General features: G+C 31.7%; 2 protein-coding genes across 2 annotated transcripts; one reads left to right on the forward strand and one right to left on the reverse strand.

Annotated features, from left to right (window-relative positions):
- The first annotated feature begins 1,969 nt into the window (after nucleotides 1-1,969).
- On the forward strand, nucleotides 1,970-4,356 carry LOC119602667 (DNA-binding protein Ets97D). The gene is made up of 7 exons (XM_037954296.1): nucleotides 1,970-2,189; nucleotides 2,281-2,416; nucleotides 2,482-2,551; nucleotides 2,615-2,747; nucleotides 2,813-3,111; nucleotides 3,374-3,662; nucleotides 3,734-4,356. Exons 1-7 carry the CDS (start codon nucleotides 2,120-2,122, stop codon nucleotides 4,195-4,197), a joined length of 1,461 nt encoding a protein of 486 aa, XP_037810224.1. The 5' UTR covers nucleotides 1,970-2,119; the 3' UTR covers nucleotides 4,198-4,356.
- Nucleotides 4,357-8,401: 4,045 nt separating this feature from the next.
- LOC119602654 lies at nucleotides 8,402-10,108 on the reverse strand (the record flags this gene model as incomplete). Its single annotated transcript, XM_037954282.1, has 1 exon — nucleotides 8,402-10,108. A coding segment is annotated over one exon (959 nt), but the record flags the coding sequence as incomplete, so codon positions are not given.
- Nucleotides 10,109-16,227: the final 6,119 nt, after the last annotated feature.

A 16,227-nucleotide genomic window follows, 5' to 3' on the forward strand; every position in this document is an offset into this window, starting at 1 on the left:
TTGATAACTAATCTACTAAGTTTAACTCTTTTAAAACTTACTTAAGCGAAAGCATCCACGCCACGTTCCACAAAGACTTTAAGTTATTACTAAAAATAGTTAAATAAATTTATTTTATCTAAAATAAACTGAGGTAGGTATAAAAAAAATAAAATTTACATTCATTAACCGCCATGTCCATTTGATAGGTACACATTTTACTTTTACTTCAATTTCTTTTATTAACAACAATCTAAACAACTAGACACTTTCATTTTTATTTCGCTATTGTAAAACAATATTTACTTCAAATTTATTTAATTTTATACACTTTTTTAACAAATTCTGGTTGTTTTATTTTCATTTGACACTTCCGTTAGAAAAAAAGTAATAAAACATATTAGCTTTTTGCGGCAAATTTGTACAGAGTTGTAATAAAAAGTAGCAACACAACAGGGTGATAAAGAAACACAAAAAAATATATGGACTTTTCTTCTAATATATATTTTTACATATTCCCAAAATTCCCGACACCGTCATCTCATGTAGGTGGTGAAATTCCAAATTTTTTGTTTAAAAATTTAATTCGTAATTGTAATTTCGAAATATTTCGAGACAAGCTTTTCGGTTTTGGTTTCAAATCTATTTTGTTAAAAAAAAATATTATTTGACATCTATACATTCATAATGATATTTATACTCTACACTGTGCTAATATTGGTCCTAACGACTGTGCTAATATTGGCCCTAACCGAATTTAAAATCTACTATTCGGCTCAAAATTACTTTCTGAGTCGATTAAGCTATCTGCATTTGAGTATCCATGTAAAAATTATGCGCATGCTACAGGTCGCAATTTTTAAGATAATTTGAATTTGACACATACTTTTCTTCCAAAAACAAAGTCTATTGAAAATGGTTAAAATCGCTTCATTATTTTACCTACTCCCCATACATGTGAAGTCGTCTAATAGTAATGTTAGTTTTACATACATATATATATGATTAAGTTATACACCAAATTTTCTTAGGGCCAATCTTTAGGTGAAAGATTAGCGATTAAATTAAAATTAATCCTCGAAAGATGTTTTTGAGTACTCAATTAGTTAATTTTGTTTGCAAGTTTAAGCGCCCAATGGAGGTGGTTTAATTTTAAGCAGGAAATGCAAAAGTGTAAACAGCTGATGCAAAAAAATTAATAAAATTTTGATAAATATAAACATTAAAATGTTCTAATTATTGATTAGTATAAATTATGGACACTTCAAAATACATTTTTTTGTTTTTAATTTAAGTTTTCATTAATTTTCATATTAAATTTACAATTGTATTCTTCTTTTTTATAAAATATGCATTGTTTTGATAACAAACAGTGAAGTTTTCTGTTGTTTTGTATGGCAACACTGCGAAGTTTAATCTTGTACTCAAAAACATCAAAGGGGATTAACATAAGATTAAATTTATTTTTAGATTAATTAATCTGATTATTAATTGGCATTTGATTACCATCTCAAAACCCCGCTCTTAATGGTCCAGCCACAGTAGATCCTAGACGCCCTACAAAAAGTTAAGAAAAAATGTAGACGTAAATCTCTTTAAATTTATGAGGATAGACCCAATCTTAACCCTTGCCCCATCTTTTTGAAAATCATTTATTATTGTAGATAAATTGTTAAATATTTTGGAATTATTGTGAAAAACAAGTTAAGTGAATTATCCACATTTTTAACATACTCATTAGTGTAGGGTCACATAGTCGCTCATGTCCTACAATACACCCTGACCTGTTTTATTTTGAATTTATTTTTTATATAAAATTTTCTTTGAACGTTAACAACAAGAAACAACGTTTAAATACCGTTGAAAAAAATCAAAACAGACTTTTGAAAACTTAATCGACTACAAACTTCGATTTTAAGCCGCCGCCGAAGTGTTCAATATTAACGCCGTTGCCGTTATAAGAACTATTTTATACAACCGTGTGAATTAATTGTTGCGTGCATTTTTTTATATTCTGTGTAAAAAAGGAAAACAAAGTACAGATTTGTTAGTAATTATGTGTAAAATTGAATAAATAATAAAAATAATAAACAATAATTAAAGTTTTAATGGAGTATTAATAGAAAGCACAACTTATAAAATGGAGACAAACGATTTAACACAACTTTCGGAAGAATTGATACAGCGTTTAGGCAGTGGCGGTGATTTAGGTGAGATGCGCCCGGAAGTCATTAATTTAGTTAAAATATCCAGGAAATCATTATGAAATTATTTTAAAATTGCATTTTATTTTCTTTGCAGAGGGTATGATGTCCAGTGAGCTGTTTCAACAGGGCGATTTATACATGACCAATCAGGATGATAGCAACTCTAATGTTGCCGTAGATAATGAAATTATAATGCATATGGATATACGGGAACCATTACGAACGCTGCAGTAAGTATTTTGAGCAAAATATTTAAGTAAACAAGTTATTTTTCTTTACTATTTCCATAATATAGAAAACTTTTGGAGAAAAAAGTTGGCCTTAGTCTTCAAGGCTATGAATTCTGGTTGCAAGATGCCCAAGAGGTAAGTGCAGAAAAGTCGTAAAATATGAATTTGAATAATTTTTTAATTGTTGTCTGATTTCAGCTTGAACCGCATAAAAATTTGGTAGATCAATGTGTCAAAGGAGAAGGTTTGGTGCAAATTAACGTTGAAATCAAATACATTATTAAACGCATCAATATATTGGATGTTTTAAAACCCACAGAAGATGCATTAGGTGAGAAGTTTTAAGTTGCTGATCGCATTTTTATTTTACACAGTTTTGTTTTTGAAAAAATTTAGCTGCCTTAGCTGCAGAAGAAGCCTATAAAACCGATGCCTCTACTGATGATGAAAATGCTATGCGTGATGATTCTCAGGTGGCAACTGCAGAGGAATCTAAACCCAAAAAATTAAAACGGGAATTAACTCTCACTTCGCCTGGCACTGCAGCCCAGAGTGATAAACCTTGTTTAAATTGGGTTCTGGATAGTAAATTTCGCAAGGAACAGTTAAAATTAAAAATTCCGGAGAATCCCACTGAATGGACTGCTGCTCAAGTGAAATATTGGTTTCAATGGGCTGTACGGGAATTTGAATTGGTAAGTGTTGTGCTAACTTTAATATTATAAGCTTAAATCACAAAAGAGTAAGATATTAGGGTTAAAAATTAACTCATTATAACAGTCTTTATTTAATGATCAAGGAATAGTTCAATTAAAGAATGAATTATTTAGATTTTAATTAGCAATACAAAAACTATTGTGAATTATTAAATTTGTAAGACACTTTCTGAAAAGAAAACAAAAATTATTATTTAATTGATCTTTCATTTTTTAATAAATATTAAACATCTATTCACAGTCCGACGTTAATATCAGTGACTGGGCTATAAGTGGAAAACAATTATGTGCCTTGACACATGAAGATTTTCGCAAGAAAGTTCCTAAAGATCCTGGTAATATTTTTTGGACTCATCTACAATTACTAAAGGAATGTAAATTTGTATCGGTGGTTCACAAGGCAGCAGAAATTGAACAAAAGCCGGCTGTCAAAAGACCACTTCCAGAACCAATAACTTTAAACATAGTGCCGCCCGTTGCCAGAGAGCCCAAAATTATGCGTAAAACATTCCATAATTTGAAAAAGGAAGGTAGGTTATACATTTTCTTACCCATAAACCAAATGTTTATAACATCTTTTAAAATTTTAATCTTTTACCAGCCATTTTACATGAAACCCTAAATGCTGCTGCTCACAATCTTAGCTCGACCAGTGTTTTGACACATAACTCTTATGGCGTTGGTTCCGGCAACAATGGCCAAGTGCAGTTGTGGCAATTTCTTTTGGAAATTTTAACAGATCGTGAACATGTCGACATTATACAGTGGGTCGGTAATGACGGTGAATTTAAGCTGTCCGATCCCGAACGTGTGGCACGTTTGTGGGGCGAAAAGAAAAATAAACCAGCCATGAATTATGAAAAACTTTCGAGAGCTCTACGTTACTACTATGATGGTGATATGATATCTAAAGTGTCTGGCAAACGTTTCGCCTATAAATTCGATTGCGATTTGAAGCTATTGATTGGCTATACTGCCGCGGAACTATCGGCCTTGGTTAATGAAAAACAATTTGACGAAACCGTTTATCTAGAGCAGATGGATATGAAAACAGACGAGGAATGACACTGGGTAAAGGTGAAAGAAGAACCATTATTTACTATATTCGAAGAACATGTTGTGGATAGTAAAAGAGAATTACAACCGGATTAAAGAATGAATTCATTTACTTTATAATTACATATATATAATTAGATATATATATATTACTTTTTGTTTCAATTATTGACATTTCGTTTAATTATTCTATACAACATATTTTCATTCATTAAAAATGTATTTTAGTTTTTTAGTTTTAAATGTTTAATAATCGAAATTGTGCTAAAAAAAAGAGAAACGCTGGTTTTTTTAACTAAAAATCATAAAACTATTTTATGTGAACAGTGTTTATAAAAACTAAACTCATGTGTTAATTTTTGGATAAAATAAAACTTAATAAATGAAACTTCTAACTTTTTCAACATCAACATGTTGAATTAAAACTTAAAATAATTATTGAATTTTTTTTCATATTTTAAGATTCTAAGCATAAAATTTGTCATACCTACCTAGTGTTCTGGACTTTTTAAAAGATTTGTTTATAACATCTTGATTTGCATAGATTTTACAACAAATTTTACTAAGCTATGGATCATGTTGTAGCCTACAACAATTTTTAGTTTAAAATTTGCCACACCTATCTTCCTATGCAGGAAAATAGGCGGAATTATATAAATTAATTAGAAAGACATTTTGAACAGTGGAAATTTCATTCCAAAATATGAAGTTGCTTTAGGGTCTAGTCTATAGTCTAGTCTATAGTCTAGTCTATAGTCTAGTCTATAGTCTAGTCTATAGTCTAGTCTATAGTCTATAGTCTAGTCTATAGTCTAGTCTATAGTCTAGTCTATAGTCTAGTCTATAGTATAGTCTATAGTCTAGTCTATAGTCTAGTCTAGTCTATAGTCTAGTCTATAGTCTAGTCTATAGTCTAGTCTATAGTCTAGTCTATAGTCTAGTCTATAGTCTAGTCTATAGTCTAGTCTATAGTCTAGTCTATAGTCTAGTCTATAGTCTAGTCTATAGTCTAGTCTATAGTCTAGTCTATAGTCTAGTCTATAGTCTAGTCTATAGTCTAGTCTATAGTCTAGTCTATAGTCTAGTCTATAGTCTAGTCTATAGTCTAGTCTATAGTCTAGTCTATAGTCTAGTCTATAGTCTAGTCTATAGACTAGTCTATAGTCTAGTCTATAGTCTAGTCTATAGTTTAGTCTATAGTCTAGTCTATAGACTAGTTTATAGTCTAGTCTATAGTCTAGTCTATAGTCTAGTCTATAGTCTAGTCTATAGTCTAGTCTATAGTTTAGTCTATAGTCTAGTCTATAGACTAGTTTATAGTCTAGTCTATAGTCTAGTCTATAGTCTAGTCTATAGTCTAGTCTATAGTCTAGTCTATAGTCTAGTCTATAGTCTAGTCTATAGTCGAGTCTATAGTTTAGTCTATAGTCTAGTCTATAGTCTAGTCTATAGTCTAGTCTATAGTCTAGTTTATAGTCTAGTCTATAGTCGATTCTATAGTTAGTCTATAGTCTAGTCTATAGTCTAGTCTATAGTCTAGTCTATAGTCTAGTCTATAGTCTAATCTATAGTCTAGTCTATAGTTTAGTCTATATTTTAGTCTATAGTCTAGTCTATAGTTTAGTCTATAGTCTAGTCTATAGTCTAGTCTATAGTCTGGTCTATAGTCTAGTCTATAGTCTAGTCTATAGTCTAGTCTATAGTCTAGTCTATAGTCTAGTCTATAGTCTAGTCTATAGTCTAGTCTATAATCTAGTCTATAGTCTAGTCTATAGTCTAGTCTATAGTCTAGTCTATAGTCTAGTCTATAGTCTAGTCTATAGTCTAGTCTATAGTCTAGTCTATAGTCTAGTCTATAGTCTAGTCTATAGTCTAGTCTATAGTCTAGTCTATAGTCTAGTCTATAGTCTAGTCTATAGTCTAGTCTAGTCTATAGTCTAGTCTATAGTCTAGTCTATAGTCTAGTCTATAGTCTAGTCTATAGTCTAGTCTATAGTCTAGTCTATAGTCTAGTCTATAGTCTAGTCTATAGTCTAGTCTATAGTCTAGTCTATAGTCTAGTCTATAGTCTAGTCTATAGTCTAGTCTATAGTCTAGTCTATAGTCTAGTCTATAGTCTAGTCTATAGTCTAGTCTATAGTCTAGTCTATAGTCTAGTCTATAGTCTAGTCTATAGTCTAGTCTATAGTCTAGTCTATAGTCTAGTCTATAGTCTAGTCTATAGTCTAGTCTATAGTCTAGTCTATAGTCTAGTCTATAGTCTAGTCTATAGTCTAGTCTATAGTCTAGTCTATAGTCTAGTCTATAGTCTAGTCTATAGTCTAGTCTATAGTCTAGTCTATAGTCTAGTCTATAGTCTAGTCTATAGTCTAGTCTATAGTCTAGTCTATAGTCTAGTCTATAGTCTAGTCTATAGTCTAGTCTATAGTCTAGTCTATAGTCTAGTCTATAGTTTAGTCTATAGTCTAGTCTATAGACTAGTCTATAGTCTAGTCTATAGTTTAGTCTATAGTCTAGTCTATAGTCTAGTCTATAGTTTAGTCTATAGTCTAGTCTATAGACTAGTTTATAGTCTAGTCTATAGTCTAGTCTATAGTCTAGTCTATAGTCGAGTCTATAGTTTAGTCTATAGTCTAGTCTATAGTCTAGTCTATAGTCTAGTCTATAGTCTAGTCTATAGTCGAGTCTATAGTTTAGTCTATAGTCTAGTCTATAGTCTAGTCTATAGTCTAGTCTATAGTCTAGTCTATAGTCTAGTCTATAGTCTAGTCTATAGTCTAGTCTATAGTCTAGTCTATAGTCTAGTCTATAGTCTAATCTATAGTCTAGTCTATAGTTTAGTCTATAGTTTAGTCTATAGTCTAGTCTATAGTTTAGTCTATAGTCTAGTCTATAGTCTAGTCTATAGTCTGGTCTATAGTCTAGTCCTATAGTCTATCTATAGCTAGTCTATAGTCTAGTCTATAGTCTAGTCTATAGTCTAGTCTATATCTAGTCTATAGTCTTAGTCTATAGTCTAGTCTATAAGTCTAGTCTATAGTCTAGTCATGTCTAGTCTATAGTCTAGTCTATAGTCTAGTCTATAGTCTAGTCTATAGTCTAGGTCTATGTCTAGTCTATAGTCTAGTCTATAGTCTAGTCTATAGTCTAGTCTATAGTCTAGTCAATAGGTCTAGTCTATAGTCTAGTCTATAGTCTAGTCTATAGTCTAGTCCTATAGTCTAGTCTATAGTCTAGTCTATAGTCTAGTCTATAGTCTAGTCTATAGTCTAGTCTATAGTCTAGTCTATAGTCTAGTCTATAGTCTAGTCTATAGGTCTAGTCTATAGTCTAGTCTATAGTCTAGTCTATAGTCTAGTCTATAGTCTAGTCTATAGTCTAGTCTATAGTCTAGTCTATAGTCTAGTCTATAGTCTAGTCTATAGTCTAGTATATAGTCTAGTCTATAGTCTAGTCTATAGTCTAGTCTATAGTCTAGTCTATAGTCTAGTCTATAGTCTAGTCTATAGTCTAGTCTATAGTCTAGTCTATAGTCTAGTCTATAGTCTAGTCTATAGTCTAGTCTATAGTCTAGTATAGTCTAGTCTATAGTCTAGTCTATAGTCTAGTCTATAGTCTAGTCTATAGTCTAGTCTATAGTCTAGTCTATAGTCTAGTCTATAGTCTAGTCTATAGTCTAGTCTATAGTCTAGTCTATGTCTAGTCTATAGTCTAGTCTATAGTCTAGTCTATAGTCTAGTCTATAGTCTAGTCTATAGTCTAGTCTAGTCTATAGTCTAGTCTATAGTCTAGTCTATAGTCTAGTCTATAGTCTGGTCTATAGTCTAGTCTATAGTCTAGTCTATAGTCTAGTCTATAGTCTAGTTTATAGTCTAGTCTATAGTCTAGTCTATAGTCTAGTCTATAGTCTAGTCTATAGTCTAGTCTATAGTCTAGTCTATAGTCTAGTCTATAGTCTAGTTTATTTTATAGTCTAGTCTATATACTAGTTTATTTTATAGTCTAGTCTATAGTCTAGTCTAGTCCATATTCCAGTCGATAGTCTAATCTATAGTCTGGTGTATAAACTAGTCTATAATACAGTCTATAGTCTAGTCTATATTGTAGTGTTTAGTCTAGTCTATAGGCTGTCTACCTAAAAAAGTATTATTGTAATAAGTAAAATTAATAATTACCTTTGGAATTACAAAAAAGAGAATTATTTTTCAACTACTTTTTTGTTTTATTTCAAATTAAAAATATTTATTTTTCATATTAAACTAATTATATCGACAAAATCGCACTTATTCGGGACTAAATACATTAGATTTAGGGTTACATAAAATCTTACATATTAAATTTATGATTTTCATAAAATCTTAAATTAATATTATGCGGGATTTCTTTAAAAATTGTATTTAATTTATTTGTGTTTTTGAGTTTATGGTTGATACATTGACTAGTTTAACAAAATGTTGTATGTTTTTATTATTAAATTAGTTTTGCTATTTTATTGAGTTTTATAATAATACTAAGAACAATGTTAAATTAAAATCAAAAGAAAAACAAACATAATATTAAATTTCAATAAATTTCTGTAACATGGAATGTTATGTTTTTAATTTTAAAGAAATTATAAGGAAGACATGAACAAAATGAGTAGTTTTATGAAAATAAATTTAATTGCTAAATGATAAGAAGACAAAATAAGGCACTTAGTGTATAAATATTGCTTTATAACTAACTAAATTAATTAATTTACATTTACAGATTTGTTCGTTTTTAATTTTAAGTTTAGTTTAATATTTACACTTTTTGTTTAAATAAAATTTGAGCACTTTGTTTTAGTTTTGGACCGACAACAATTTCAATAATAATACTTGGCGTTTTAATTTTATAGTAAAATATAACAAAAAACAACAAAAATAATAAACTTAATTGATAATTTCTTTATATACATTTCACAGTTTGAAATAATGAATCTATAACTCGGTGGTTATTTCATCTTGCGGTCGAAAACCTAATTTATAAAATTCATCCTCCAACCATAGAGAACTAGCATTGAGATCCGATATAAGATTGCCACTTTTTAGAGTGTTAAAGCTGCTACCAAATGGATCCGAAGGTCTGGGTTCTTCAAATTCATGCAGACTGATGAGAGAACCAAATAGATGCATTTTTTGCGATTTGGTAGTACCAGTACCTGAGGTAAGATTCGAAGATGACTGCAAGGCAGATTGCTTATAAAAACCACCACCATTTATTTTTTGCCTATAAACCGAGGTGGCCTCAAATTCATCCACATCGATGCCATTCGAATTTTGAAAGAAATCTATTAATTGGCCTACCTGAGGCCTATAACGTTCGAGCACCTGCTCTGACCAAGCATACAAACGATTCCAGTCATGTGGGGCGGCTGGTATCAGTTCAATAGGACGATTTAATAATATCAAAATTCTGGCAAGATCTCTTACTATAGGACGATAAGAATTGGCAGCCGCAACATCACCGGCCAAATATAATTTACGTATTTGTCTTCGTGTATCGTTGAGCATGGCTAAAAAGTATTCAGCATTTGGTCTCATATCATTGAGCTGTCTTAGGAAATCTGAACGGTCCATGGTATGTTCATTGATTAATTTTTGTTTTATGGTTTTGCGGCGTCTACGACGTTTCACCAACATCACGGCAACGGCAAGTATGGAGAGACAGACGAGAAAACCGCCAAACATGCCAGCTAAAGCGGCCATTAAAGCACCAGAATATCCGGTAGGAACACAAACACGCCCCATAAATTCCGTATGGGCCGACCATTGATCTATATAGCCCGCTGGACAATGTTCCACACACTGGCGCGTATCGGTGACCAGATACATGGGACATTTAATGCAACCTTCGCTATTGCAGCGTAAACAATGTGAACTTGTGGTAGAGGGACAACCTGAAAAGATAAGAATTGTGGAAGAGTTAATAAAAGCAAAATACGAATATATATTAAGATATATAGATAGATAGATAGATAGATAGATAGATAGCTAGATAGAGCTAGATAGATAGATAATAGATAGATAGCTAGATAGATAGTCGATAGATCGCTCTCTCGCTCGCTCGCTCGCTTGCTCGCTAGCTCGCTATCGCTCGATCGCTCGCTCGCTCGCTCGCTCGATCGCTAGCTAGCTCGATGCTCGGCTCGCTCTCGCTATTCGCGCTATCTCGATCGCTGCTCGCTCTCGCTCGCTCGCTCGCTCGCTCGCTCGCTCGATCGCTCGCTCGCTCGCTCGCTCGCTCGCTCGCTCGCTCGCTCGCTCTCTCGCTCGCTCGCTCGCTCGCTCGCTCGCTCGCTCTCTCGCTCTCTCGCTCGCTCGCTCGCTCTCGCTCGCTCGCTCGCTCCTCGCTCGCTCGCTCGCTCGCTCGCTCCTCGCTCGCTCTCGCTCCTCTCGCTCGCTCCTCTCCTGCTCCTCGCTCGCTCCTCGCCTCGCTCGCTCGCTCGCTCGCTCGCTCGCTCCGCTCGCTCGCTCCTCGCTCCTCGCTCGCTCGCTCGCTCGCTCGCTCCTCGCTCGCTCGCTCGCTCGCTCGCTCCTGCTCGCTCGCTCGCTCGCTCGCTCGCTCGCCGCTGCCCGCTCGCTCGCGCTCTCCCTTCGATCCCTTACCTTGCGCCTGTTTTCTCCGAAGCTTTCTCCCATGGCTCTCCCTCCTCTTACTCTCCAGTTTTATTCTCCAATCATTTGTTTTAACAGATTTTACTTTTTCAAATCATTCATAAATCCAAATTAAATTTCGATATCACAATTTGACTTTCGAATTATTGGATTGCATTGGGTAAGACCCTCATATCCACAATTGTGTCATATCTAGTGAAGACACACACGAGAGATTCCACTAAAATCGTGTTAATCTCTGTTATAATTTTCAACACTTTCCATACAAATTAAGTAACTTGTTGCAGTTGTTATTATTTATAATTTTTTTTATTACGTATGTTTTTTTATTATTTCATTTATTATAATCCAATTAAAAATGACTACGCACGTCCCACTTAATGCCAGTGTAATTACAAGAAAAACATTTTGTTTTTACAAGTTTTCAATTACAATAATTCTGGGTCCCCTAAAGCTTAAATAAAAACTCTGAGCAGGCGCGTACGCTCAGAAACATATCGATTACATTGTTGTTGTTGCTGCAGTTGTTTTGCTTTAGTTTTATTTTTGTTGTATTTAATGTTGCTGTGGCGAATGTTTATTACATGTTGTCGACATGTGTGCAGCAAAGCAACCAAGCAAGTGTGAGAGTCTAAGTGCAACAGTGCGTGTGTTGTACTATGTAACTAAATGGTCTAGAGTATTTTGTTTTGTAGCTATTTAGCTAGAAGGATATAATTTTGCGGCTTATTAGCAAATAAACAAGTTAATAATGTATTGGCTAATGATTAACTGGCAGATAAATCCCTTTTATAGCTACTAGCAACAAATAAATATTGTAGAAAGAAAATTGATAAAATACTAGAGTAAAATAAGTTTGTAGAACAAACTCTATAGAGTAGAAGTGTTAAAGTTTTGACAGTAGTTTAAAAGAATTCAAAAGCCAATATGTGAAACACCTATTTTAGGCATTTCGCAAGGGGTTTGCATACTAAACTTATCACAGGTAATCTCTGGAGTGGTCAAATCTAAAACAAATTGTCTTTATAGTTTAAGATATCAGAATTTTAAATCTCTGTTTCTTAAACTACTTAACAACAAATTTATTTAATACACCTGATGCAGACGGACATAAAACCAGACAGACAGTCAAACAAGATGAATAATATTGTACAAATGTAAAGATTTACTATGGTCCAATGTATGAAATACAAAAAAGTTCTACTTTATTATCTTATCCCATGAAAGAGATTGGTAATACAAGTACCAAAACGAATGCTTGAATGGAAAGACAAATGGATGAAGTAAGAACCAACGATGTAGTAGTAGACATTCGTACATCATCATCATCATCAGCAAACGTGTTGGAATTTCGCTTTGTCAGTTTTTTGTTTTGTTTAGTGGCTTGGTGATTTTTGTTTGGCTGTTAAGTAGTAGTTGTTTCAATTTACAATAAAGAAACAATAAAATAAAATAAAACATAATAATAAATGTGTTATTGTTTTATATCTTGGCGAGAAAATGGAGCAAAGCATCCATCCACTTTCCAACATTCAACACAATCACTAACAACTCTTCTCATGTGAACTGACTATTTCAAAACTTTAAAGACGAGTTGAGCTAATTTTTTTTCTTTTAAGTCTTCTGCTAAATGTGTGTTTTATGAAGCGGCTTTTTGTGACAGTTTAGGCCTTCTGGCGGCTTTATTTCTTGAAAAATTTTGCAGTTTTTTCTTCATCCCGTAGTTTTTGTTTTTCCAGAGCAATTTTTTGTAATGATTGTACGTCTGATTCTTTGTAATTTACGAGTATTTACGTTTATTTTATCTGCCAGATTACTTTTTAACTCTTTTCGCTTAAATACAAGTTTACTAAGTAAAGTAAACAACAACGGCGACTTAAGGTATTCGATATTTTCCCAGCAATTACATTTTTTGCTTTCTTAATCTTAAAACCAAAGGACGGTCGTTCTCCTTGCAACAAAGATGTACTTAACACAAAATTTTACTTAAATCTAGAAATAATGGGTGTTTGTTTTTATTACCCTACACTAGATAGACTTTATTTAGGTATTAACCAATTTTTTAAATTTTATAAAAAATTTAAATTTTCGAAGAATGATTTTATTAAGAAACATTTTGAGCAAATTATTCTAAAGCGACAAAATTTTATCAAAAATGTTCTTAAAAGAAAAATTATTGAAAATTTGCTTAAAGATGAAAATTATTGAACATTTTCTTAAATAATACTACATTTGCAGTTCAGTTCTAGTTCAGTTCCAGTTCAGTTCTAGTTCAGTTCCAGTTCAGTTCTAGTTCAGTTCTAGTTCAGTTCTAGTTCAGTTCTAGTTCAGTTCTAGTTCAGTTCTAGTTCAGTTCTAGTTCAGTTCTAGTTCAGTTCTAGTTCAGTTCTAGTTCAGTTCTAGTTCAGTTCTAGTTCAGTTCTAGTTCAGTTCTAGTTCAGTTCTAGTTCAGTTCTAGTTCAGTTCTAGTTCAGTTCTAGTTCAGTTCTAGTTCAGTTCTAGTTCAGTTCTAGTTCAGTTCTAGTTCAGTTCTAGTTCAGTTCTAGTTCAGTTCTAGTTCAGTTCTAGTTCAGTTCTAGTTCAGTTCTAGTCAGTTCTAGTTCAGTTCTAGTTCAGTTCTAGTTCAGTTCTAGTTCAGTTCTAGTTCAGTTCTAGTTCAGTTCTAGTTCAGTTCTAGTTCAGTTCTAGTTCAGTTCTAGTTCAGTTCTAGTTCAGTTCTAGTTCAGTTCTAGTTCAGTTCTAGTTCAGTTCTAGTTCAGTTCTAGTTCAGTTCTAGTTCAGTTCTAGTTCAGTTCTAGTTCAGTTCTAGTTCAGTTCTAGTTCAGTTCTAGTTCAGTTCTAGTTCAGTTCTAGTTCAGTTCTAGTTCAGTTCTAGTTCAGTTCTAGTTCAGTTTAGTTCAGTTCTAGTTCAGTTCTAGTTCAGTTCTAGTTCAGTTTCTAGTTCAGTTATAGTAAGTTCTAGTCAGTTCTAGTTCAGTTCTAGTTCAGTTCTAGTTCAGTTCTAGTTCAGTTCTAGTTCAGTTCTAGTCAGTTCTAGTTCAGCTTCTAGGTCAGTTCTAGTTCAGTTCTAGTTCAGTTCTAGTTCAGTTCTAGTTCAGTTCTAGTTCAGTTCTAGTTCAGTATCAGTTCTAGTCTAGTTCAGTCTCTAGTTCAGTTCTAGTTCAGTTTCTAGTTCAGTCTAGTTCAGTTCTAGTTCAGTTCTAGTTCAGTTCTAGTTCAGTTCTAGTTCAGTTTCGTCAGTTCTAGTTCAGTTCTAGTTTCAGTTCTAGTTCAGTTCTAGTTCAGTTCTAGTGTCAGTTTCTAGTTCAGTTCTATTTCAGTTCTAGTTCAGTTCTAGTTCTCTTCTAGTTCAGTTCATTTTTAAATATACATTTTATTGAAAATTTAATAAAAAGACGAAAATTTAGTAAACAATTTTAAAAGGTGAAATATCGAAAAGTTTGTAAAAAAAAGAAATTTTGTCAAACATTTTCTAAAACGAAAAAAAAAAATAACCAAAAATTAAAATAAACTAATTCTAAAAAGAAAACATTTTATGAAATTTTTTGAATATTTTCTAAAAATTAAAAATTTATTCAAAATTTTTTAAATATAGAAAATTTTGATAAAATTGTTTAAATATAGAAAATTAAATAAAATATTTGAAAATTGAATAATTAAAAAAATATGAAAATTTTGGAAAAAATTCCCGTGAAATTTGTCTCAACATAATATGTGTTTAAAATAAAGTAAAAATAAATATTAAAATCAATAATTTTGCTTTAATTTACTGTACACAACAGTCGGTCTTTATAGGTATAGCGTCACATCTTTTAACAAGAAGAACAAATATGCTGTAAAATATTCCGCCAAAGGGTAACTTTAAATTACAACTAAAACCAATCCTTCCTTTTTAAACCCTCAGCAAATATTGAACACAAATTAGATTTGTTATTTGCACAAATCCTTACAAGTTCTGAGAAAGTTGAAAAGTTATAAAAAAAAATTTTTAAATAAATGTTATTCTAACTTAAGTTAAACTAAGGCAATTGCAGACATACTTTAAAATTGTTTAGTTAAATATAAGTATTTAAAACTTAAAGTTAAAACTCATGTCAAGTTAAATAAATAAATATATATAACAACAACTAAAATGTAATTCATAGCATGTAACTAACTATTTAAGAATTCAAAATTAGTATGTATGTTAAATATTCAATCATTCATATTTATATATTTTTTTCAAATTAAACTTTACACAAGTTGGTCAATAACTAAAGACTTATATTAATAAGTATTTAGTTGAATACTAGTACTTACATATAATGGTTCAAAATATTCATACATACAAATGGATGTATGTATGTATGTGTGGGTCTCAAATTACCAAGTAAATGATTTCAAGTAATTGTCATGCTTGTTATAATTGTCTTATATGCAAATCAGTCTGTCATTCCTAATAGAACAAACTGTCCCATAAGATTATTATTAACTTAAATGTATTCTAATGGAAATTTATGATTTTTACACCCTGCTTTATTTGTTAAAAACATTAATATTATTTACTTTTTTCTTACTCTTTCGAAATATTTATGTATTTACTTACTTACATAGATGTTGTAAGATGTCTTAATTTGTTCTTAGTGTTTTGTGTATTGGACCATATAATTAGTTCACAAGTGCATGTGAAACTATATTCTTATGCAAATTAGTCAAGTCATTTTTATTTAATGTCAGTAGTACATACTTAGAAAAACATTTATATGTATGAGTATTTTGAGAACAGGGGAGGTGGTTCTTTGCTGGTAGAGTACTCAAATGATAAACATAAATTAAGTTCAAAAATAATATTTATTATTTGTAATTTGAATGTACATATATGAATAATAACTATAGATAGCGAAGACTATGGACTGATCGATAGTCAAGACAATATGAAGTCAAGTCTTGACTATAGATCAGTATATAGTGTTGGCTATAGATCAGTCAATTTACTTGACTAAAGAACAGTCTATACTCTTGATTATATGCCTGTCAATAGTCTTGAATATAAATCAATCCATAGTCTTGACTATAGAGTAATCTTTAGTCTTGACTGTAGATCAATCTATAATTTTGACTATTAATCAATCTATTGGCTTGAATAACAATCAATCAATAGTCTTGACTATAGATCAATATTAATCCTGACAACAGATTAATATATAATCCTGAATATAGATCAATCTATAATCATGACTACAGGCCTTGACTATAGAACAGTCTATAGTCTTGAATATAGAACAATCTGTAGTCTTGACTGTAGAACAGTCTATAGTCTTGTATATAGTTCAATCTATAGTTTTGACTACAAAACAGTTTATAGTCTTAACTATAGAACAGTATATAGTCCTGACTATAGAACAGTATATAGTCTTGACTA

Source organism: Lucilia sericata, unplaced genomic scaffold (assembly GCF_015586225.1).
Source record: "Lucilia sericata isolate MDLA Ls3-8-SP2 unplaced genomic scaffold, ASM1558622v1 Contig000248F_arrow, whole genome shotgun sequence".
In the NCBI taxonomy this organism is placed as follows: Eukaryota; Metazoa; Arthropoda; class Insecta; order Diptera; family Calliphoridae; genus Lucilia; species Lucilia sericata.

What these genes read in the sequence shown, in the direction of transcription:
- LOC119602667 (XM_037954296.1), top strand. Translation starts at nt 2,120, where the DNA reads ATGGAGACAAACGATTTAACACAACTTTCGGAAGAATTGATACAGCGT. An exon ending in GAACCATTACGAACGCTGCA is followed by an intron (nt 2,417 to 2,481) that starts GTAAGTATTTTG and finishes TCCATAATATAG; the next exon opens with AAAACTTTTGGAGAAAAAAG. An exon ending in CTGTACGGGAATTTGAATTG is followed by an intron (nt 3,112 to 3,373) that starts GTAAGTGTTGTG and finishes ATCTATTCACAG; the next exon opens with TCCGACGTTAATATCAGTGA.